The sequence below is a fragment of the Talpa occidentalis genome, unplaced genomic scaffold (genome assembly GCF_014898055.3).
Source record: "Talpa occidentalis isolate TD23 unplaced genomic scaffold, MPIMG_talOcc4v2.1 talOcc4.11, whole genome shotgun sequence".
Lineage (NCBI taxonomy): Eukaryota > Metazoa > Chordata > Mammalia > Eulipotyphla > Talpidae > Talpa > Talpa occidentalis.
In genome coordinates, this window is record NW_023601104.1 from 2,056,059 (window position 1) to 2,080,885 (window position 24,827).

At 57.2% G+C, this 24,827-nt stretch overlaps 1 protein-coding gene across 1 annotated transcript; it reads right to left on the reverse strand.

The window, feature by feature from the left end:
* Positions 1-5,660: 5,660 nt before the first annotated feature.
* SNX33 (sorting nexin 33) lies at positions 5,661-15,665 on the reverse strand. The gene is made up of 2 exons (XM_037502065.2): positions 13,729-15,665; positions 5,661-7,396 (listed from the first exon to the last, which is right to left on the reverse strand). The coding sequence occupies exons 1-2, from the start codon at positions 15,197-15,199 to the stop codon at positions 7,143-7,145; spliced, it is 1,725 nt and encodes a 574-aa protein (XP_037357962.1). The 5' UTR covers positions 15,200-15,665; the 3' UTR covers positions 5,661-7,142.
* Positions 15,666-24,827: the final 9,162 nt, after the last annotated feature.

Here is a 24,827-nt window from a genome sequence, read left to right on the forward strand (position 1 = left end):
GGGTGCTGTACACCAGGCACAGGCATAGACCCCTCACCCCACTGCTGCCTGCCCTGCCCCACTCCACATGGGAGCCTTAGGGCCAGAGCCCCCTCTCCAGCTCACAGGACTTGTCAGGACCCCCAATCTTAGCACTTCCTTACTAATACCTGCTCCCTCCCCCACACTGGCCTCTCTAGCAAGGAGGCTCCTGAATCCATTTCTTCTTAGACTCCAGAGTCCTGTCCTTGACCCCAACACTCTCCTTTGGCCTCACCTGTCCAACCGCCTTCCTCCATGGCCAACTCCTGCTCCCACCTCCCACCTCCCGCCTGAGGCCTATGGAGATCTATCATGCAACAAGTATTTGCTCAGAGCTCTCTGTGCACCAAGTCCTCCGTCCTTCTACTCACTGACTGAATGGCACAGGATGCCTCCACCCCATACCTGAACCTGCCTGGCCCTCAATTCCCTGCACTGCTGCATTTGCTCTGCAGAAGCACTCCTGCCCTGCACAGCCTGTCAGCCTTCGAGGGGCAGCCAGTGCAGTGGAAAGGGCAGGGCTCCAGGAGCAGGCAGACCACAGCCCCATTCACCACCAAGCGGTCGAAAGCCTCACACAGGTGGTGCGATGCCTGAGCCTGTGTGCTGGAGCCCATCGGCAGTCATCCAGGGCAAGGAGATACCTGGTGGGAGACACTTAGCCCGGTGCCCAGCACCGGGGAGCTACCTAATGGGAGCTGTTGTGCACGCTTCGGCCTGGCTGGGCTTCGTGGCTCTGAGGCTGCAGTACGCCTGGGCAGCGACATGCCCACACTGGGAACTCGGCCCACACTGGGAACTCGGCCCCGACAGCTGCACTCCTGTAAACCCCAATAGCACCTCTCCGGAACTCCTGCTGTGAAGGGAGAAATGGAAGCATGGAGCAGTCGAGAAGCACCCCTAAAGCAAGTATGTGTAGGGGAGGATTTGCACTGGGCCCAGTCACTGGGCTGCTGACTCTGGGTGGTGGAGGGACTGGAGCCAGGGGCTCACTGCCAAGAGGGGGCAGCAGGGCAGCGCTGCCCAGAGCACTCCTGCCTGAAAGGCAGCAAGGAGCCAGGCCAGCCCAGGAGACCCCAGGTGCCTCCACACTCTGTGCAGGCTCTAAGCCCTACCTGGGGCATCAGCCAGTGGCACCCCAATTCGGGTGGCCCAGGCCTGGGGACCTCCCTGTTGGCCTCGGCCGCTCCAGCACCCCCCTAGTTGGGCCCCACTTCCTCGTCTGTAAAACGATGTTGCTAATCTCTTGCACTCCACTTAGTTGTGAAATACTCACCATCCAGGCTCAGTAAGGTGGCGCCTGCCTTGGGGGACAGGAGAATCCCCAGAGAGCTAGGGAGACCCAGAAGCAGTGGGACCTGGACCCCTTCCCAGTGAGGGTCCTGAGAAAGCAACCAAAATTCAGACAACAAAACATTTTCCAGGGTGCCAGCAGCCCCCCAGAGCTCCTTGTGCATGAGGCAGTTGTGGAACAGTGACCACATGGCCCAGAGGCCACAGACCACAGAAGGGACTTTCGCCAGCCCCTCAAAATGCCTAGAGACCCACAAGCTGCAGGGGCAATTGGGTGAGCCCTTGGTACCCAAAACAGAGGAAGGGTCTCACCTCAGAGACCTCAGGACGGGGCGCAAGGAGCAGGCAGTGGGAAGGGAAGACGTGGGACAGAACCAGAGGGCCTGAAGCTAACCCAAGACCATGACGGGCACCACGGGCAGTGCCAGGGTTCAGGAGCTCTGCAAGTCCTATGAGGAAGTAGCAGAATAGCAAAAGAAGAGACAAAAGCAAACAAAAAGGCAAAAGCAAAACTTATAAAGTTTAAATACTGACAAGACTTTGTCGAGTCACGAACTGAACTCAAACAGGCATCTTTTTTTTTTTAAAGATTTATTTATTTATGCATGTAAGAGCTGGGGTACAGGCCAGAGATGCGGAGGGTGAGAGGATCCACCAGAGACAGAGTGGGGAACAGAACAGTCAGGTCTACTGAAATACACTACTGAGGGGAGCAGCAGGCGAGTCAGGAGAGGTCTGCTGCGCCATGTGGGCTGCTCTCTGACCGGGGATCAAACTCGTGCTGCAGAGGCTGCGGGTTGCTTCATAGTGCGGTGTTTAACTCCTTGCGCCACCAGGGAGGCCCCCAAACAGGCATCTTTGAATGACTTTTAATGTGGAATGCAGGCAAATGCTGACATGTGTGGAAGGGAGTTAGTCTGTGAAATTTGAAGTGTCAGGGACCTGCCTACAGTCTTCAAGTGTGCATCCCCAAAACTGATATGCATCCTGGGGAAAGGAGGGCCCCTAAATGGATTTGAAATTCCTTTCCTGCTATGAGGGGGGAATGAGACAGCACAAGAGAAATTAAAGTCAGAGAGAATGAGCCTTGCACGTGTTCATTTGTAAACAAAGCACCTGAGGCCCCAAATGCCACAATGCTAGACTGTCAGCAGCCTCCTCATCCTGGAGGGCGGGCAGGACTCACCCCAGTCTCAGATGTTCCAACTGTGGGATTCACCAGCCTCCCCTCCCTTCACACCTCCAGAGTGGAGACCCATCACTCCTTCTTCCTCAGGACCTAGGTTAGCTCATCCTCGTGCCTTTAAAGAATAAAGCCCCCAGGGCCTCCCTGGTGGCGCAAGGGGTTAAGACGAAGCCTGTGGAGCTGTCTGCAGCCTCTGCAGGATGAGTTCGATCCCCAGCCAGGGAGCAACCCACATGACGCAGCAGACCTCTCCTGTCTCACCCGCTGCTCCCCTCAGCAGTGTATTTCAGTCAGTCTGCCTGTTCTGCTCCCCACTCTGTCTCTGGCGAATCCTCTCACCCCCCACACCTCTGGCCTGTAGCCCAGCTCTTGTATGCATAAATAAATAAATCTTTTTTTTTTAAAGATTTATTTATTTATTTATACAAGCACTGGGTACAGTCAGAAGCGCGGGAGGGTGAGAGAATTCACCAGAGCCAGAGCAGGGAGCAGAGCAGGCAGAAGGACCGAAGTACACTGCTGAGGGGAGCAGCGGGCGGCAGGAGAGGTCTGCGCGCCATGTGGGACCCTCTGGTGGCCAGGGAGCAGCCGGGGATCGAACCGGCTCTGCAGAGGCTGCGGGCAGCTTCGCAACCCAGCGCTCAACCGCTGCGCCACCGGGGAGGCCCTAAATAAATAAATCTTAAAAAAAAAAAAAAAAAAGAATAAAGCCCCAAGGTGGGTTCCAGTCCAGTTCCAGCCTCACTGCGATCCTGGGGGTCCCTCTGGTCAAGTCTCAGCCTCGTCTGTGGAATGGAATCACGGCGCGTACCAGGGCTGCAGTGCGGACCAACGAGCCCCAGCTGTGCGACTGCTTTTTTAAACAGACTGAATTGCACTGGGGTTTAACTAACAAAACAAAACCAAAGGAAAAGAGCAACTACGTTGAACCCCAGAGCTGGGTTTCACAATCCTCCCTTCTGTGTCTGGGGGAGGTGAATTTTTTTCTTTTATTTGTCTCCAGGGTCTTTCCGAAGGGCTCACCGTCTCCTCTGCCCCAGCCCGCCGAGAGAGGTGCTGCAGCCTAACTGGTGGGCAAGCAGGTTGGGGTGGGTGGGGGAGCCTAGCGGGCTTGGCTCCTGGAGGCCTGAGTCAGCGGGCAGGCAGGCAGGGCGGGCCCAGTCCTTGCATGCTTGGGGAGGAGATGGTGCAGGAATGTTCCTCCCGCCCAGGCCTGGGCCCTGCCCGCCGCATCCTGGCTCCTGCTCACAGGGACGCTGCAGCTTCAGCTCTGACTCCAGAGCTTTGTTTCGGTGGGTTCAGTCAGGGGCCTTGAGGCATCCTGGCCCTGAGGAACTGGCCCAGGGGTGGGCAAGGCCAGGCCACAGAGACAACTGGGAGCTGGGCTCCAGCCCTGAAGCTCCCCTCACCCCACTGGCTGAGGCAGTCAGTTGCCACCCCTCAGTTCCCCTGAGGACACCCAAATTCCCCATGTGTGCAATCAGGAATTGAACTCAGATGATCTCACCTGGTTCCGCCAGGCACAACTGTGTGTGGTGCCTTTACTGTGTGCATGTCTGACTTTGTAGACACGTGTGTCTACGCGTGCGTCGCTGAGTGAGGTTCTGTCTGTGCATGACAACACAGCTGAGACCAGCACTGTGACTATGACAAGAGTGGCTGTGGCTGTGAATGTATGGCAGTGTGGCACTGTGGCTGGGAATTAACTGGGATCCTGTAAGCATGCATGTATGTGTGCAAGGGGGGGGTGGGGGCTACGTGCCCGCAGACAGGTTGTATGGTTGTATGGTTGGGTTGGGCGACTGCTGTCTGTGACCATGTGGAAGACTGTGTGGCGTTGTCGCAGGAGGGAGGGTATTCAGCTGGGTCTGGGACTACCTGTCTCCCCTAGGCCTGGCTCTGTGGTGCAACAGATGGAACCCAGTGGTTTGGTGCCCTCTGGACCCCTGCATCTCCTATGAGTCGAATCCCAGATGCAGAATCTGAGGGCTACCGTCATCCAACCCTGATATGTAGCCACAAAGCAGTCTCCTTTCGTGGGCTGGGCCGGGACTGGGGATCAGGGTCCTGGGAGCTGCCCGAGGCAGAAAGAGAGGCCTTGTTTTCCAACACCACCACCACCCCCAGAGCAAAGTGAGGGAGGGATCTGGAGGCAGCTGGACCCGGCTCAGACTGGAACATCTGCCTGGCATGTGACTGTGCCAGACAGCAGGTCCTGCCACCACCAGAACACCCCCCCCCCCCCTCCAGCCCTAGTCCCCTGCTGGGCTCTGACCAGGCCAGCCCGTCAAATTGCCCCAACCTCCCAAGCCACAGAGAGACAGAAAGAAGGCAGAGAGGGCTGTGACGTCCTCGTTTCCACCACATGTACACCCATCCCGGCCTACAGACCTCAGGCTACCTGGAGGAAGCCCAGCTGAGCCCAGGACTCCACCTTCTGAGTCTTCTCACAGGTTCAAGCCAGTCCTGAGAAAAGCATTAGGCTGATTCCTTCACCCTAAGGAGGGGAAGCATAAGAGGTGGCCCCATCTCAAAAAAGGGACAGAGAGCGATGCCATTCCCAGGAAGGACACAAGCACAGGGGACTTTCCAGGCTCTGTGGGTTGAGACAAGCATCAACCCCCTTCCCGCCCAGCCCCCCCACCCCACCAAGCCGCCAAGCCTCAGGAAAGAGATCCCTACCCCGCTCCACTCCCAGGGTCCATGTACCCTCTGCAGAAAGCAGCTGGAGGTCAAAGTTGAAAAGAGGTTAAGGGCGGAAGGTCCTTGGATGGTTTGGAAAATGAAGGAAGGAGAGCAGGGAGGGGAAAATTCCACAGAAAGTCCCAAATCTGACCTAATTTTGACCAAGGGCCAGGGGCCCATTCCAGAAGTTCCTCTGAGGACGCTCTGCCCTGAATGGGGAGCCTTTGCTGCCCCTTCCCCCACCTCACAGCCACGGCCCCCTCTCCTGCAGACTGCTGACCGTGGCACCCCCAAGGGCATGGCCACACAGCAGGGCTGGGCTCCCAGAGCTTGGAGGCCCTCCCCTCCACTATCTCAAGATGGGGCTTTCTTGGCAGCAAGGCCAGGACGCACCTCCCCAGGACCTGAACCCCATCAATTAGGCCCTCCTGGACCACCGCCTCCCGTCACCGCCTCATGCCCCCACCACGGCCCTCCAACACACCCCAGACACCACCCATTTGAGAGATGAAGCATGAGACCTGCAAAGGGTTTGGGGTTCATGGCCACAGCCTCTCCAGTTAGGACCTCCTACCAGCACCTCCCTCCCAGCAGGTTCTGGGGTCAATTTTGTGCCCACCATGACCTCAGGATAGGGTCCAATAGCTCCGGGATGATTAGGGACCTGCTCTCCCCCACCCTCACCCTACAGGACCCAAACAAAAAAAGCCATGCTTTGTTGCCTTAACTGTAAAAGGTTTATTAAGAAAACAAGAAAGAAAAAAGATTCAAGAAGCAGCAGCCAGGAGCAGCCAGGAGCAGCCATGACCCTCCTGGGGAGCCAGCAGTGGCACCTGTCAATCCCCCCAACCTGCTGCGGGACCGCATCCTGGCCTGGGGTGTAAACATGGGTGGGAGGCAGCGCCACTGGACAGGAGCGGTGCTTGCATCACAGTGAGGCGGCTGTGGTCAGGTGGGGCCAGGATCCCTGTCTTTCTTACTTGGGGGTTCCCACTAGGCAACAGGCAGGATCCCAGGTTCCCTGGGAGTCTGGAGTCAGAGCCTGCCTGGAGTGCAGGGAGCTATTTCTAGTGAACTCAGATATCTGGTAACTAGGGGGATGGAGGTGAGGGGGGAGGGGTGTAGAGGGGCTTCCCTCCAGGAAGATCCCAGGGCATGGCTTGTCTCAGCACCTAGCGCCCCCAAGAAAAGCTGCATAGTACCCTCGTTGGCTCAGCCAGCTGCAGAAGGGAGTCAGAGGGAAGTGACCCACAGCCCCTCCTGCAGGGAGCAGGGTGGGGCAGGGACCTGGGAGCAAGGCAGCCCCCTCCTCCTGTCCAGCAGGCCAGAATCCCATGGAGGGGACACCAAACCTGCTTGGGAAAGGGAGAGAAAAGGGGGTGTTCGCATGCCTCCACACTCCTGCAGGCACTCTCCTCTCTTCTACTGTCCTCATCCTTCAAGACACCTGTCATGTCACTTCCCTGACAGGCTGACAGAACAGTCCCTTCTGTCAACTTCTAGGAACCCCGTGGTTAGCATCATCACTCTGCATTGCCTTTGTCTGTTTCTGCGTCTGACCCTACTTAGCCTAGGGACGCCATAAGGGCAGGCGTGTGGCAGCGTCAGGTGCCCCAGCAGGCCCCTGTGTCTGCTGAGTGAATGAGGGGGCGGTGGCCAGGTGAGCCAGACTGTGGGCTTAGGACAGGCTAAGAGCCTGGCCAGGCTTCAAGCAACCGACAGGAAGCCCATGCCCAGGCCTGCAGGGTTCCCGGCCCCGTTCTCACCCCTGCTGTCCCCCCACCTCTAGGGGGGTAGGGGACTTCCCCAGGGGTACCCATAACTCCTGCACAGCTCTTCTCCCAGGAGGAGGGACAGGCGGCTTCCCTCGCCCACGCCTACCCCCCAGTCACTGCTGGTGTGGGGCGGCGGCACTGCAGCCACCAGCCCAGGGTGGGGAAGGGCCTGGCGCGTGTGGTCAGAGGTTGTCATACATGCGCAGTGTCTTCTCCAGCTGCTGGCCCACCCGCTGGTAGAAGAGGATCTGCTGGCGCAGGTAGTTCTGCATCATGTGCTTGAAATCGAGCTCGCGGCGCTGGTGGAAGTGGTTCATCTCGGCCTGCAGGGCGAAGCCCACGACGCGGCAGCGCCGACGAATACCATCTGCCTCGTCCTGCACCATCCGGCCCTCGTCGCTCATGCGCTGGCTCTCCTTCACCTTGGCGAAGGCGCCTGGCACAGGCAGAATGGAGGACAGGGGAGTCAGGGGTCTGGTCTCCCCACGTGCTCCCTAAACCCTCTGTGGTCCCTCAAGAGCAAACAACACCCAGGGACTCCCTGGTGGCACAAGGGGTTAAGATGCAGCCTGTGAAGCTGTCCACAGCCTCTGCAGCACGAGTTCGAACCCCCAGCCGGCCAGGGAGCTACCCACATGGTGCAGCAGACCTCTCCTGACTCCGCTGCTCCCCTCAGCAGTGTACTTCCATTAAACTGCCTGTTCTGTTCCCCACTCTGTCTCTGATGAATCCTCTCACACACACCCCCCCCCCATCTCTGGCCTGTACCCCTGCTCTTATATGCATAAATAAATAAATCTTTAAAAAAAAAAAAAAGAACAGACAAAACCTTCACCAGCTCCACTCAGACCTCACTCCTGGACTCCAAACCCGGGGTCCGGCCACCTGGATGTCTCCACCAGGACATCCCCAAAACCCTCATCTTCAGCATATTCTTAACCAAATGTACCACCTCTCCATAACTGGGGCACCAGCAGCAGCCCCCACGGGACCAGGGACAGCCCTGCAAGCTTTGCTTACTTCCAGGACAGGGCCCTTGCTGCCTACCACACACCTCCTTATCTCTCATGTTGGCTCCACATCACCTCCAGGAAGCCTTTCCTGCATGCCCCCTCTTTGCACTAGGTGTCTCCTGTGCTCCCAAGTGCCCCGGGCTCCCCTCTACCAGAGCTCCCACCACCCTAAAGTTCCTCTGACTGCCTCCCTCAGGGCTGGGAGTGCAGTATCTTCAGAACAAGGCCTGGCCTACAGCAGCTTGTGGGAAGTGCGGAGCTGCAGAGCTGATTCAACGTTTGCCCTAATAGACTACTAAAACACACCCCCCCATGGGGCTCACCCCCTCAGTCCCAACCTCTGAGGGGTCTCCAAAGAAGAGACCCTGAAGAGCAGCTGAGTTGGGCCCATAGTTCCAAGTCTCCTCTAGTTCCCTGGCGACTGCAGATGGAGGCTACCTGGCCCGGGAGGCTCCCTAGGCCCCCAGGATGGCAGCTATACCCATTCCACACTCAGCCCGCATCCCTCAAACTCTCTGGCTCTCTCCTACCTTCACCTCTCTGCCCACTGGATCCCTATGCATAATTTAAGGTTATCACCTCCTCACTAGAGCCTCCCCCATGGCACCTCTCCTGGGTTCTCCCCACCCATCACACTGCTGATTCTAAAACAGCCGCTCAAAGGCCACCTGGAGTTTCTTTGTGTGTCTCCCCCTATACAAGCCCTGCCCAAGCTCACCCCAATCCCCAGGAGATGAGAGGAGGCCCTTGTAATAAGCAGGTAACAGATGTGAAGTGGGAGATGGACCGGGACAGGGGAGCCGATTTGGAAGAATCTGAACGAGTCCACACAGTTGATGAATGGATTTCAGTTCTGAACTAGCAGGCGCTCGACTTATTCTGCACTGAGGTCGGGGGGGACAGTGGCTGGAAGGAAGAGGCAGTTTGCCTGTGGCCGGCACTCACTCCATGAAGGGCTGCAGGGCATCCACCATCAAAGAAGCGTGGAAGATGGCAAGGGCTGGCATGGAGGGCAGCACACCACCAAGGCCTTCAGAAGCACCCACTGCTTGCTCGTTAGCCACACTTCCCACCCCTCCTTTCAAGGCCGCCTCTCCGGGGCCTTTGAGAGGTATTTTTTTCACTCCACTCAAGTTGTCAGGTGCATTTGAGATGTACCAACTGAGCATTTGCTATAAGCCAGACCCAGGGATCCATGGGCTGGAGACACCGCTGGACACCTTCAGAAGGCTCAGTGCCCACATCAGTTGGCGCACGCCTGGCATTTTGTGTAGACAGACTCAAGTTCGGAGAGTCTCCAGGCCTGTTCACAAAGAACCCAGAAAACTCTGCAAAAGAGCTCCCAGCCCACTCAGTACTTCTGCCACCCTTCCTTGAATGACCTGTTTACCCCAAATGTCCAAGCCTGGGCAGCAGAGGGGGTCACCCCAAGACACAGGATGAAGACTCAACACAAGGACCTTAGAGTCCAATCGTCCAACTCCCACCATCCGCTACTATACAGAAAAAACTAAGGCCCTGAGGGTCAGGGACTTCCCTAGGGGCTTCCAACTGCCTTCCTGTCCCTATTTGGGGCTGCCTGGCCCACAGCTAGGGAATGGATACCACTTCTATGGTAGGGAGCACATGCCAGGTCCTGCAGGTCCACACAGCGGGCACAGGGACTTGAGAAGGTCCTGATGGGTAAGAAGGACCATGAGAAGGAAAGAAACTAGCATTAAACTTCAGCAAAAGGGGCCTCCCTGGTGGCACAAGGGGTTAAGACGCAACCTGTGAAGCTATCCACAGCCACTACAGCACGAGTTCGATCCCCAGCCAGGGAGCTACCCACACAGCACAGCAGACCTCTCCTGTCTCACCCGCTGCTCCCCTCAGCAGTGTATTTCAGTCAATCTGCCTGTTTTGCTCTCCATTCTGTCTCTGGTGACTCCTCTCACCCCCCCACACCTCTGGCCTGCACCCCAGTTCTTGTATGCATAAATAAATTGATCTTTACCAAAAAAACTTCAGCAAAAGGAACCTACCCAAGGCAGACAGTGAGTCACCCAGGTCCCACCTGCCTGAGAAAGTCCAAGTGGGGTGGACCTATACTCTAGAGGACTTTTCTTGCCCATGGTCTTGGAGGAAGGAAAGGCCCCCTTTTGTTGATGAAGAAACCGAGGCCTAAATAATAGGAACAGAGCTATTGTGACAGCTAGGGATCCATGAACAGGCAGGGAGCCAGGGATGGAGGACAAAGCACACAGGGGTGAGGGGGGCAGAGGCCCCACCCTGTGACTCAGATCTGGGGCCAGGACCAGTAAACGCGCCCTGAGCCCTGGGAGACAGGGTTCAGGCCTAGCCAGCATCCTCCTGCAAGTCACTTAGGACTCAAACTGAGAGCTCACCACCCAGGGGACCTCTACCCTGGCAGCTATTCTACAGGCTGGGAAACAGGGAGAAGAACAGGAAAGGGCTGCAGCTTCAGAGTGCAAGCGCCCCTGGCAAATTCCCTAAGCTCCTGCCTCTTAGGGGCAGTTACCACCCCAAGCTGGGAACAGTTGAGTCCTGGTCTCAGCCGTGTCACCTCTGGCAAACCACTGCTCCGGCCTGAGCTGCAGGTCATCCTGCTGTCAAATGGGGCAGGTGGGACTAGGTATGACACCACTGACAACTGCTCACAGTAGTGGTTCAGTTTCCACATCTGCAAAATGGGATAATAGTTGTGCCAGCCCAGCGTTGGAGCAGAGGTTTAACTGAACTGATATGTCCAAAGTCCTCAGGGTGGCAGACCTAAGAGCTCAAGGCGCGACGTGCAGCTTGCACAGACTGTTTTATCTCAAGAAGCTGGTAGTGCTTCAAGGAGAGGATTCTCTTTTGGAAGCCGAGGAGGGGAGGTAGAGGGAGGGTTAGATGATGGTCCAGATCACAGGCTGGACCCACCCATCCCCCCAGAGGAGAGCTTGGTCCCTCTGGGGCCACTTGGTCTTGGCCAACCTGTGCGCCCATGGCCCTACCAGGCAGGCTCTGTGGTGCAGGGCCTGCCTCCACACCTCCTCCCAGGATGATCTCTGAGTTAGTGCTGGAGCAGCCAAGCCTGCCCCCTTCCCCATCGCCCTTGAGGCTCATCTGCCCAGTCAGCCATCCCTTGGGAGCTGCTTCTCCATCTGTCTGCACAGTGAGAACAGCCCAGGCTGGGGAGTTGGACACACCTGGCTCCAGTTCCTGCTCTTTGCATCACCCCCCCCCCACAAAAAACCTCATTTGTAAATTGGAGGAGCCCTCACCCACCTCCCCAGAGACCTGCCCTGGTTGGCTCTCATGTAGGGTCCCTGGACAGTCACTGCTTGTCCATGGTGTCACACAGTAACTAATACTAGGGCCCCCTTTCATGCCCCAAACCATCTGGTTTGGACCTGGTTAATTATACGGTTGCCTTTCTTGCAGAGCACCCTTGGCTGCGCTCCAGGGTGTGGGCAAGGGGATGGACAGGCTGGGGGGCTCATCTCAGCACCCACTACACTAACATGGAGACTGAGGAGAGAAAACTCCCTCAACGTCACCGCAGAGGTAGCGTCAGATGCTGGTCTCCTGACCCCATCTAGCACCATCTCCTTCCTTCCATGGCCTGTCCCACCCACTCCCCACCCTTCAGACGTCCTGACATGCTAAACAGAATCCTAGGGACCTAGGACCCAACCTTCCAGTCCCTCCTCCATTCACAGGACCAGCACGGCCCCCTTTCAGGCTGTCGTCCCTGAAAACCTGACCAATCCTGGCACGGTTTCAAGACCCTTCCCTAACTCACTGACAGCAGGTCTGGGAGTGGCAGTGGGAGCTCAGAGTCAGAGAGAGGAAGCCACGAGGTCTTGACCTATTGGGGAGGGACCCTCTGAGTGAAGAAAGGTAGTAGGCCTCTGCCTGAGGTAGGTAGATCTGTAGCCCCAGGACTGCTGGCCCCTCACTGAGAAATACCTCCAGTGGAGACCCAGAAATGACCTCTCCCAACCCTGTCTCTGCCTCATAGTCAGAAAGTCAGCCAGTTTTGCTCCCTGCACCCTGGGAGTCTAGGAGTTCTCCGTCCAGGCCTTCCTACTCCCAGCTCTGCCACAGGTGAGGGTCCCAGGCCCTGCACAGGGATAGCTATTAATCCCTGCACCCCTGCTTCTCTCCTCCTGCTGCCCACACAGGACAAACCATCCCAGGAGCTGGTTGAACCAGCTTTCCCAGGCCCTAGCACAGCAGTGCACGTGGCTTCACTTCCGCACCGGAAGACACCTGCCCCAGTGGATCCCAGCCAGCCCTGGCCACCACCCCAGCCTCTCCCTGCCCCAGAACTCAGTGTCCACAGCCAGACCCTCCCCAGGTCACTCTCCCACCCCCCCAAGGCCTAAGAGCGTACTAGGCCCATCCTCCTTTGTTTTACAGATCAGAAAACTAAGGCTCAGAGAAGGGAAGGCCATTTCCCAGGGACACACAGCAAGTGGTGGCAGAGCCAAGACTAGAACCCAGGCCTCTGGTAGCTTGGAGCTGAAAGAAGAGGGAAGAGGAAGAAAGGAATGTGGGCAGAGCAGAGAAGGAAGAGAGAAAGTGAGGGGAGAAAGGAGCCTGGGAACTGGAGATGTTTCTAGAAGTTAACCTCTTGGGCTGGTTACTCCAGACTCCCCTGGGTGCTGGGGCAGAGGTGATATTTTCTGTCCCCCAGGCTCAGTCCTGAGACCTGCTTCCTGGCCCCACCCGGAGAAAAACTCCCCACCAAGCCAGGCCTGACCTCAGGGCCTAGGGGCCAGGGAGCCAGCCCCACACCCTGCAGACGTTCTTCCTGAGTTACCAAGCAGCCCCGGGGAGGACCACACCTCTCTCCTGACATCTGCCCTCCCCATCTCCCCAGGACTCAACCACCTGCCGGGTTAGGCGCTGACTCACCGCTCAGGCAAGAAGGGTGTCAGGCTTGGGGACTGGGAGTTGGATGGGCCATGTGGGTCATGCTCTGGACCCCTGGTTCCTCCCTGGGCCCCTAGATGACCCGGGATGAGTCACTTCCTTGGCAGTTCCTTGACAGTAACAGGCAGGGGCCCATCCTGTCCCTCCCCCCCAGAAAGGGCCATGAGAACTGAAAACAGGGCTGGTCTTGGGAGGCAGCCAATATGGACACGTCCTTGGGGAGGCACGGGAGGGACAATCGCAGATGGGCCACCAACTCCCCATGCAGCCATGCGCCTGTGGGCATCAGCTCCTTCATCTGCAAAATGGGGACAAACATCCCCCCCCACACACACACGGACAGGTGGACAGAGACAGCACACAGCGTGAGAACAGGCGCAGAAGCAGCAAAGGCAGGGCAAAGAGCTCATGAGGAGTGGGAGGACAGGCCACACTCTGTGCTCCCATTATCTGAGTCTGTGTGCCCCCAGGAACTGGGGCTCCTCAAGGTGAGGCCTGGCCCTGCTCTTCCCGGCATTCCCAGGCCCAGTCTTATACTTGAAGGGCTCAGTGCATAATGGGTAAATGAGCAGATGTGCCAGAAACTGAGTGAGTGAGTAAACAAATGACAATCGATAAATGGCGAGCCCCGTGAGGAGAGGAACCAGACCTGTCCCCAATTTCTCCCTGCATCTAGGACAGCACCTGCCATGTGGTGGGTGCGCAACACACGTGGGGAACGAATGTGTGGAACAGACGGGAAGGCCAGGTGAGCTGCTAGGCCATCCTCCGACCACCAGAGCCCCACAGACTAGCAGCCTCAGCGAGGGCCTCCTGCTGCACTGGGGCTTACCTTTCTGCAGGTGGATGATGTCAGGGAAGTTGGAGAGCAGGCCCTGGTAGAGAGACAGTGTGTCGAGCATCTGGAAGAGGTCGTTCTTGGGCTGCTCGGCAAACATCTCACCGACGGCTTCATAGGTACGGCCCGTGTGAGAAATGGCACTGTTGAGGGCCTCGGAGCTAAAAGGGGGGTCCATCTGGAAGGAATGGCTGATGGCCTGGAAGGCATTGCCCAGCTTCTGGAACTCCTTGCGGAAGCCCCCCACGTGCTTGCGCACCAGCTCCGACGCCACCGTGCTGAGCTGCAGGACGCTGTCATCCATTTTCTTGCTGAAGGCCTTGAAGGTGTCCACGCGATCTTCCACGTCCTGCAGGTCCTGGTGCTCCGTGGGGATCTGGAAGGTGAGCAGGAAGCTGGCGCCCACCATCTCGTCCTTCTCTGCCCGGCGCTTGCCCATCTTCCACTGCTTGTCGTCCAGGCAACTGAGGAAGTGCTGGAAGCCCTCGTACTGGGACAGCACGGGGTGGCTGGTCATGTGATCCATCCAGAGGATGAGCCGCCGCTTGCGCTTCTCAATGAAGTCTTCCTCGAACCGGCCCGTGGCCTGCTTCTCTGGCAGGTGCGGCACCGAGATGACCGTGAACTTGTGCAGCAGGCGGTTATAGAGCCAGTCAAAGTGCTTGTAGCGCCGGTAGACAGGCGAGCCCGCGTGGGTGGGCGTGAGCTTGTAGGAGATGTAGCTTTTGATGCCCTTGAACTTGGTCTGTTTGGTAGGGTCCTCCACCGAGCAGGCAAATGGGTGAGGGTTGGCTTTCCACTGGGGGCCACGAGGACCCATTTCAATAGAATATGTCTCGGCGATCTTGGCCATCATGGGCACATCGCCGAGGATGAAGGCCTCCACTCCGGAGCGCACAAAGCAGGAGAAACGGTTGAGGTTGCGCCCCACCACGCTGCCTCGCTTGGCGGACGCCAGGCTGTCCTGCCGCTCCAGGGGGGGCTTGGGCCGGAAGGCCATGTGCTGGCTGGGATAGGCACCCGGGTAGGAGAGGTTGAGGGGGGGGTGCCCGTTGGTGCCCAACCCACCAGCCCGTGGCTCTTCCGCCACCGTGCACCCATCGTCCCAGTCATCCCAGTCATCGTCGTCGTCCTCCTCGAAGCTGCCCTGATTGGAGAGAAAGCCGCTGCCCCCGGCGCCCCTGCAGTGGCTGGTCACGGTGGGGCTATCGTACAAGTTCACCTGGGGGCCCGGGGAGCCTGCCGGGCTGCCGCAGCAGTCAGCATAGCTGGAGCTGGTGCCAGGGCGGATGATCTCCACGTAGGAGGCCGGGAAGAGCCCCGTCTCACCTCGGCTGTTCTGGCCTTGCAGCCAGCCGTCCAGGGAGGTCTCGCTGAAGACGACCAGGTCCTCGTCCTGCTGGATGCTGATCTCCTCCTTGTTCTCGCTGCGGAAGTCATAGAGAGCTCGGCCTTTCAGAGCCATGGCTGGGCGGTGGCAGACACAGAGAAGCAGAGGGTCCGTCCCAGAGCCAGGCCTGCGCCGGGGAGTCCGAGAGTGCACTGGCCACCCAGGGCCTGTCCCAGCGGCTCGGCCGACCAGCCCCCAGCGCGGGATCTGAGCCCCCGCGGACGTTGTCCAGCCTCCCTGCTCTCAATGCAAAGTCTGTGACCCAGAAACCGCCCGCCCAGGCCTCCCTGCCCCGGCCTGTGCACAGGGACGAGTCATGTCCAGAGTCTTCCTCCCGGCCCTTGGCAGCTCCTGCAGAGGGAGTCGGGCAGAGGCTGCTCCTGCAGAGGGAGTCGGGGGAGACGCTCTCCTTCAGGCGCTCGCAGGAGGAAAGTGGGGTGCTCGGAGAGAGCAGCGCCCGGAGCGCAGGAATCCGCCCCTTCCCGCCAGCCCGGCGCCCCGCGACAGAGGAGGCTCGCTCGGGGGCCGCCTTCCAGAGGCCCGGGCCGGCTGCCCCCCGGCTCCTCGCGGCGGCCGGGCCCGGGGAGGCGCTCGCATTCCTCGCCCTCCTCCTCCTGCTCCGGGGCCGCCGGCGTCTCCGGGCGCAGAGAACTCCGGCGGGGCGAGGAGCGGAGCAGCGGCCTCCCGAGCCGCGGCCGGGGGACGTGCCCGGCTCCGCGCACCCCGGCCGGACGGCGGCGGCGGGGCTCCCCCCGGCCCCGATCCCCCGGCGGCCGCCCGGTCCCCCGCGCCCCGCTCCGGGAGGGGGGGCGCCCCGCGCTCGGGCGGCCCCGGCGAGGAGCTGCGGCGCTTTGTCCGCCCGACCCGCGGCGCCCCGACGGCCCCGCGCAACAGGGTCCCGCGCGCCCTCCGCGCCCCGCGTCCTGGGGGTGGGCTCGCCCGGCCCCGCGCCGCACCCGCGCCCCGCGCCCCGCGCCCCGAGAGCGCCGGCTCCAAAACAAAAAAAAAGGCGATTCCGGGAGGAGCGGCCGGGGGAGGGAGCGGCCGGGAGGTGAGGGCGGGGCGGGGCGGGCGCGGGGCCCGGCCGGGCAGGGACGGCTCCGCCCCGGCCCCGCCGCCCGCCCGGCCCCGCCGCCCCTCGCGCCGGCCGGGGTGCGGGGTGCGGGGCGCCGGCGCCCGGGAAGCCTCGCGGGGGCCCCCGCGACGCGCGCGCAGCGACGCCGAGTTCGCAGAGTCCAGGCCGGAGCGCGCCGGCGCCGCGGGCCCGACCCGGGCCGGGGGAGGCGCGTGGGGAGCCGCAGACGCCCCCCGCCCCCGCCCCGCCCCGCCCCCGCCCCCGCCTCGGGGGGACCCGGCGGCGCGCAGCTCTCGGGAAGGAGCCTCCGCGGCTTCCGACGCCTGGTCAGTCCGGCAGCTGGCGGGGGACACCGACCGCGGGGGGCCTGCGTCCTAGCCAGTAGGGCCGGAGCACCCCGCCCCAGGCTGCAAACTTCTGGGGAGCACTGGACCCCACATCCAGCGCGGGGAATACGCCCGGGCACGACCCTGGCCAGGGGACGGCACGTCCTGGCTCAGCCGCAGCGGGAGGAGGGGAGGAGAGGGGCAGGGTGGGGTGGGGTATGGGAGGGAGCCGGGGGGGGGGGGCTGGCGGGGGTGGGGTCGGGGGGCAGCGTGGGGAGCGGGGAGGCGGGGGGGGGGGCGGCGGGGAGGGGTCGTCGGGGGGCCGTCGAGTGGGGGCGGTTGGGGGGCCGTCGGAGGGCGGTCGGGGGTCCGTCAGGGGGACGGTGGGGGGGGCAGTCGGGAAGAGGCGCCTGGGCGCGGGCTCTCCGGCGGGGGAGGGTGTAGGGTGCGGGGAGGGGGGGTCGGGAGTGGGGGGTGGCAGTCCCCCCTTTATCCTTAACTCGCTCTTTCTGTCTCTGTCCCGGGTATCCAGTAACACCCTCAAGGAAGCATTGCCCAGGTGACTCTTCTGCACCAGGCCCCCTTGGGCCACAAAGGAGAAAAACGCACGGCCCTTACCTTCCAGCTCGATGTGTCGGGACAAGCAGACAGATGCGCCCTGCGGATGTGAGCGGGGCTGGCCGCGGGAGGGCACCCGGGCCGGCCTGGGTGAGCAGGACGAGGAAGGCCTCCGGAGAAAGAGGCTGAGGGACGGCAAAGCTTTCAGCCCCACTCCCCTTCCGAGCTATACCCTGGAGCCTTGTCGCACCCCCGGTGTAGAGTTCCCTTCACCTCGCTCCCGCTCTTCCGTGGCTAAAGGTAGACACCTTCACATGTTTTTGAGAGTCTGATTTATAGGCCTCTGACTTCAAAATCCAGTTTCATTGTTGCAGTGAGTGGCTCTGCCCTCCTATGCAGGACTGACTCCATGAAGACTGCTGTACAAGCCTCAGAAAGCCAGGTATTAATTTGCACTGAGAAAGCTGTCAGGCAGACCTGATTTCTGGCATCAGCAGGTCGAGATAGTTTGGGTTGCTCCTTGGGAAACTTAGTTACCAGAAGGTTAGCCCATAAGCCTGGACCCCCCCCCAAGAGGGAAGAGGTAATGTTAGGACAGGTCTTTCAGCCAAGAAACCTTGAGATCTTCTGTATGCCGGAGGAGCACCTAGTATCTCTGTGACCAGAGCTTGCTTCCCAGCTGCTTTTAGGATGCCCCTTTTCTGTGATCGCTCCTCTATTCACCTAGAATCCCTCCAAGTTGAGCCTAACAATGGGGACTACTTGTAGTGTTTGCTGAGTGCCAGACACTCTTGTTAACATTTTGCCTATATTAGCTCAGTTAATGCAATGGATTCGATTTTTGCTCATCCAGTTAGGGTCCTGGCCTAGCCCCTACCTCCTGGGGGACCCTAGCCTAGCCCCAATCCCCCAGGGGACCCTAGCTACCACCTTGATGGCCTTTAGAACTTCAGTCACCATCAGTACTCCCACACTGGTTTTGGATGGGTTTTTTGAATGCTCAGAGACCTCCCCTTTTTTGTAGGTTCCTGGGGGGATCTCACTCTTTAGCCTCACATTTTCAGAATCTCTATCTTCCATTCCATTCCTTCCAGGACCTCTCTTCAAACCTAGGGGTAACAGAGCCCCAGTTACCAGTCTCAGGAAACTGTACTAACCTTTGTGGTTCCACTATACCCTGCCCATTCCTTTGGAAAAAGTCTTCATTTCATTCTCCAATTATCCTAACTGGAGTGTGTCCTCTCTGCCGCTAGGCCCCTGAGTGATGCACAGGAAACAGTATCCATCCCCGGTCTAGCCATCCAACTCTCCTCCTTTAAGAACGGAGGATCTTGGAAGAAGAGCGGCCAATCCCACTGGTGGCAGCACAGAGGACATCCTATAGCATTACTGTAGTGATGGAGATGAGCAATGATGTGAGTTGAGGCAGAGCAGGTGTAAAAGCCTAGGGAGAAGTAAATCTGGGAGTTTGGGGAGGTAGAATAGACTGGAATGGCAACCAACAAGATGTGGGTATTGAAGGAGGAATCAACCCACATCTTTAAAAAAATAGACTATTGAGTCCACTTCCTTTTCCAGCCACTGCCCTATTTCTCTGCTCGCCTTTGCAGGAAAATCCCTAAAAATGGCCTTGTATGCTAGCTACCTGCAATTTCTTCCATTATTTCTCTCTTTTTTAAAGATTTTATTTATTTATTTTTGTGTAGAACTGGGATGTAGGCCAGAGGTGGAGGTGCGGGGTGACAGGATTCAGCAGAGACAGAGCGGGGAAAAGAACAGGCAAATCTACTGAAATACACTGCTGAGGGGAGCAGCGGGCAAGGCAGGCGAGGTCTGCTGCGCCATGTGCAGGTTAGTCTCTGGCAGGGGATGGAACTCAGGCTGTAGAGGTGATAACACTGAGACTTAACCTCCAGGGAGGGGAGGCCCCCCCTTTCTCTGCTTAAACCCCTTACTCCTTACTCGCTCTTTCACCACCACATTCCACTGAAACTATCCTTATCAAGGTCATCAGTGACTTAATGTTTATTGCAGTGTTCCACTTACTCAACCTCTCAGCAGCAGGTCATTCCATCCCCCTGCACACACTTTCTTCACTTGCCTTGAGACTGTTCTCTCCTGGTTTCCTGCAACCTCATCCTTTTCGCAACCGATTCTTTTTTTTTTTTTTTTTTAAGATTTATTTATTTATTCTTACAAGAACCGGGGTACAGGCCAGAGGCGCGGGTGAGAGGATTCACCAGAGACAGAGTGGGGAACAGAACAGGCAGACTGACAAAATACACTGCTGAGTGCGGCGCCGGTTCGATCCCCGGCTGCTCCCCGGCCACCGGAGGAGGATCCCACATGGTGCGCAGACCTCTCCTGCCGCCCGCTGCTCCCCTCAGCAGTGTACTTCAGTCCTTCTGCCTGCTCTGCTCCCCACTCTGGCTCTGGTGAATTCTCTCACCCTCCTGCGCTTCTGACTGTACCCAGTGCATGTATAAACAAAACAAACAAATATAATAAATAAATAAATAAAAACATGCCTCTATAAAAAAAAAATAAATAAAAAAAAAAACCAAAAAAACAAAATACACTGCTGAGGGGAGCAGCAGGCGAGACAGGAGAGGTCTGCCTCACCATGTGGGATTCTTGCCAGCCGGCCAGGATCGAGCCGGTGCTGCAGAGGCTGTGGACAGCTTCGCTGCAGAGGCTGTGGACATCTTCACAGCACAGCGCTCAACCGCCTGTGCCACCAGGCGAGGCCCTCAACCGATTCTTAATGCTACTATGACTACAATAGAGGATCCTCTTCTCTACAACAGTCATTCCTTTGATGATCTCACCCAGGCTCATGGGTTCAAATACCATCTTACCTGTCCACATTATGTCCCAATTTCTTTTTAAGTCTCCAGTCCAGGCCTCTAAAACTTCAAACTCACACATCTTTCTTCTTGACATTGACCCTTGGCTGTCTCATAGACACCCCAATCCGACATGTCCAAAACTGAATTTTTAATCTTGCCCACCGAGCCTGTTCTACGTGGCAGCCTCGCTCTCTGTGGTGAGGAGTAGTTTCTCCCGGTTATTCAGGCCCAAACTAGAGCTCTCCTGGTTCTTCTCGTTATCCCGGGACTCCAATCTCATCAGCATCTTCTGGTCCTGGGCACCATCTTTTCCACCTATATCACTGCAAAGCTTCCTAGTGGTCTTTGTGTTTCCTGCCACCCGAGTCTATTCTCAACACAGTAAAGCAATCCTCTCAAACATAAGTTAGGTGTCAATCCTCTACTCAAAACCCTGCAGTATCCTTACCTCACATAAAAACAGAAGCCCTGGGTCTCCCTGGTGACGCAGGGGTCAAGTGTCACTGCTGAATCCTCTCACCCCCTGCACCTCTAGCCTACACCCCTATTCTTGTATGCATAAATAAAAATAAATCTTAAAAAAAACAAAAACAAAACAAAGTCCTTACATGGGTCTACAAGCTCTTGCTATCTAAGTCACCTTTCTTCCTCCCCTTCTAGCCCACTCTGCTCCAGCTGTGGCTGTTATTCTTCTGACATACCAGCATTCCTGTATTAAGGTTTATGTGAAATGTTTTCCCTGAAATGCTCTTCCCCTGGATAGCCACATGGATAAACCCCTATAAAATAACACCTTCTCAATAAGACCTACCTTGACATGCCTTGTTTAAAATTACAGCCCATCTTTACCTGAAGCTTTCCTATATCCTGTGCAGTTTTGTTTGCTAATACTTATCGCCTACTAACATATATAATTTACTGATTTATTGTGTTTACTGTCTGGGGAGAAGGAAGTTAAATAAGAGTCCTGCTGCCAACAAGCTGAGCAAGTGCAAAGGATGCAAGGGAATGAGGCTGAGAGAAGACGATGAGGGGAGGAAATGCAAACTGGGAGAAGGTGCAGGCACCGTATATAACTGATGGAGGATTTTATAATTTTTTTTTTAATAGAGGCATGTTTTTATTTATTTGCTTGTTTGTTTTGTTTATACATGCACTGGGTACAGTCAGAAGCGCGGGAGGGTGAGAGAACTCACCAGAGCCAGAGCGGGGAGCAGAGCAGGCAGAAGGACCGAAGTACACTGCTGAGGGGAGCAGCGGGCGGCAGGAGAGGTCTGCGCGCCATGTGGGACCCTCCTCCGGTGGCCAGGGAGCAGCCGGGGATCGAACCGGCGCCGCAGAGGCCGCGGGCAGCTTCGCAACCCAGCGCTCAACCGCTGCGCCACCGGGGAGGCCCTGATGGAGGATTTTAAATACCTTCAAACCAATTACTAAAAGAGCAAACAATCTGTATTAGTGTCCCATTAAAACAATAACAAATTACCACAAACTTAGTGCTTAAAACAACACAAATTTATTGTTTTACAGTATTGTTTTATAGACATCCCAGCTGGGTCTCAGTGGATTTAAAGATGTCAATAGTTGTCAGTATGGGCTCTTGGGAAAAATCCATTTCCTTGCCTCTTCCAGCTTCCTAGCTGATCACATCCCTCTGCTCTTGGACCCCTTTCATCTTCAAAGCCAGCAATCCTATCACTCTAATTTCTGCTTCCATCCTCACATCTCCTGATTATTCTCCTCCCTCCTTCACTTATAAGGTGAACCACCCAGACAATACAGGAAAATCTCAAGATCTTTAATTTAATAACAAGAAATCCCTTCCAAGTGCACCTCTGGAGGTGGGGGATAAGCTTTATCCTACTTACTGCATAATGCAATAGAAAAGACAGGAAAAAGCATTTCATTGAAAAGGAAACACATATGAAACCTTTATTGGGTAGGAAAATGCAAATTTTAATCAAAATGAAATACACACTCACCAGACTAGAAATACTTTTTTTTAAAAAGATGTATTTATGCATACAAGAACTGGGGTATAGGCCAGATATGGGGGAGGGGGGTGAGAGGATTCACCAGAGACTGAGTGGGGAGCAGAATAGGCAGATGGACCGAAAACACTGCTGAGGGGAGCAGTGGGTGAGACAGGAAGGGTCTGCTGCGCCATGTGGGTCACCTTCCTGGCAGGGGTTCAAACTCATGCTGCAGTGGCTGCTGATAGCTTCATAGTGCTGATACTTAACCCCCTGCACCACCAGGGAGGCCCAAGACTGGAAGACTGGAAGTACCTTAAAGAGCTAACAATGAGGGGGGTGGGGGGGTCACCCCAGTGGTGCAGCAGGTTTGAGCACAGCAGGTGTGAAGCTGGCTGGCCAGGGAGAAACCCACATGGTGAGGCAGACCTCTCCTGTCTTGCTGGCTGCTCCCTTCAGCAGTGTTTTCGGTCCATCTGCCTGTTCTGCTCCTGCTCCCCACTCTGCCTCTGGTGAATTCTCTCACCCTCCAGCACCTCTGTCCTGTACCCCAGTTCTTGTATAAATAAATTTTAACAAAAGCTAACCACCAACGTGTGTGAGAATGATGAGCAAAGGGAACGCTTATGCACTGCCGAAGGAGTATAAATTGGCACAGCCCCTTTGGAAAATAATTTGACAATATCTAGTGTGGCTGAACATGCACATACTTTGTAATTTATCAATACTTTACTCCAAGATGTACACTAGAAACTACTGCATATATACAATAGATGACTGAGGAAAGTGTTAATAACAGCCCTGCTAAAAAATAGCCCCTCCAAAAAATTCACTGGGAAAATGGGTTAATAAGATAAAGCCAAATAGTGGAATATTATGCAGCAGTAGGAAAAACAAAACAAAAAATTACAGCTACGTATAGTGAACTGCATATAGTATTATGAAGCCCTCTCAAATGTCAGTAAGCATGTAAATTACCTGGGTATCATTAGATACAGATTCTAAAGATCAGGAATGGGGAATGAAAGTCTGCCTTTCCAACAGGCTCTTGGTTGGTCCCAGGCTACACTTTGAGTAAAGGCTCTCCCTATATTTAGGGAAGTTTAAAAAAAAAAGCTGGAAATAAGTTGTCTCCAACGCTGCTCCCCTCAACAGTGTATTTCAGTCAGTTCACCTGTTCTGCTCCCTACTCTGTCTCTGGTGAATCCTCTCACCTCCACCACCACCCACCTCTGGCCTGTACCCAGTTTCAGTATGCATAAATAAATAATCTTAAAAAAAAAAAAAAAAAAAAGGCAGGGCCTCCCCGGTGGCGCAGTGGTTGAGCGCTGGGTTGCGAAGCTGCCCGCAGCCTCTGCAGGGCCGGTTCGATCCCCGGCTGCTCCCCGGCCACTGGAGGAGGGTCCCACATGGCGCGCAGACCTGCCACCCGCTGCTCCCCTCAGCAGTGTACTTCGGTCCTTCTGCCTGCTCTGCTCCCCGCTCTGGCTCTGGTGAATTCTCTCACCCTCCCGTGCTTCTGACTGTACCCAGTGCTTGTATAAATAAATAAATAAATCTTTAAAAATAAATAAATAAAAGATTTTTTTAAAAAAAAGCAGGTTTCGCTTTACCACTGGCTAGGAGAGTGGTTGGAACAAGTAGATGAAATGGTGCTGGCGACGTTTCCTCAAACTGGCTGATGGTTTCCTAAGCAGTCATTATAGTTTTTTTTTTTTTTTTTTTTTTAATAGAGGCATGCTTTTATTTATTTATTTGTTTGTTTTTTTTGTTTATACATGCACTGGGTACAGTCAGAAGCACGGGAGGGTGGGAGAAGTCACCAGAGCCAGAGCGGGGAGCAGAGCAGGCAGAAGGACCGAAGGACACTGCTGAGGGGAGCAGCGGGCGGCAGGAGAGGTCTGCGCGCCATGTGGGACCCTCCTCCGGTGGCCGGGGAGCAGCCGGGGATCGAACCGGCGCTTCAGAGGCCGCGGGCAGCTTCGCAACCCAGCGCTCAACCGCTGCGCCACCGGGGAGGCCCGTTTTGTTTTGTTTTTTAAGATGTATTTATTTATGCATACAAGAGCTGGGGTACAGGCCAGAGATGCGGGGGGTGAGAGGATTCACCAGAGACAGAGTGGGGAACAGAACAGGCAGACTGACTGAAATACACTGCTGAGGAGAGCAGTGGGCGAGACAGGAGAGGTCTGCCGCACCATGTGGGTAGCTCCCTGGCCAGCCGGGGACTTAACTCGTGCTGCAGAGGCTGCCGACGGCTTCACAGAGTGCTTGTTCACCCCTTGCGCCACCAGGGAGGCCCCAGCACTCGTTACACTTGTGGGCGGCAAATGCCACACATTCTTTCTGTGAGGGGGAAAATAACATTTCCACCAAGTATTATACCTAAAAAGACCAAAGTGAAGCACACGCAGGACCGCGGCACCGCGAGCAGGAAGCAGCCGGGTGGCGGCGCAGGCCCGGGCACAGGTCGGCCCTGCCGCGCTGCTCACACCGACTCGCGGCCAGAGCCGGCCGAGGAGGCGGAAAGGCCGAGGCCCGGCGGCGGGAGCGCGCCCCGCGGCGCCCCAGCTAGGGCCACCCCCGCGCGCTCGGGCCGCCGGCGCCCCTGCCGGAGCCAGTCCCGGGCTCTCGCGGGCGCGGCGGGGAGCGGCGAGGCCGGCTGCGGCGCAGTCGCCGGGGCGGGAGGAGAGCGCGCGGCGGGCCCAAGGCGGGGAGGGCCGGGAGGCGACCTCAGAATCCCGGAGCGCCAGCCCCGGGGTCCCCCGGAAGGCGGGGCGGACAACGCGCCCGAGCCGCGCCCCTGCGCCCGGCGACCCGGAAGCAGAGAAGCCCCGCGAGAGCCGATGCGGGGGCGTGGCCCCACCCGGGCCAATGGGGGGCGGGGGCGGGGCACGCGGCCGCCCTCTCATTGGCCAGAGCCGC

Excerpts from the sequence above, each read along its gene's own strand:
- SNX33 (XM_037502065.2), bottom strand. The coding sequence starts at position 15,199 with ATGGCTCTGAAAGGCCGAGCTCTCTATGACTTCCGCAGCGAGAACAAG. Across the intron at positions 7,397-13,728 it reads CATCATCCACCTGCAGAAAG|GCGCCTTCGCCAAGGTGAAG; the intron begins GTAAGCCCCAGT and ends TGCCTGTGCCAG.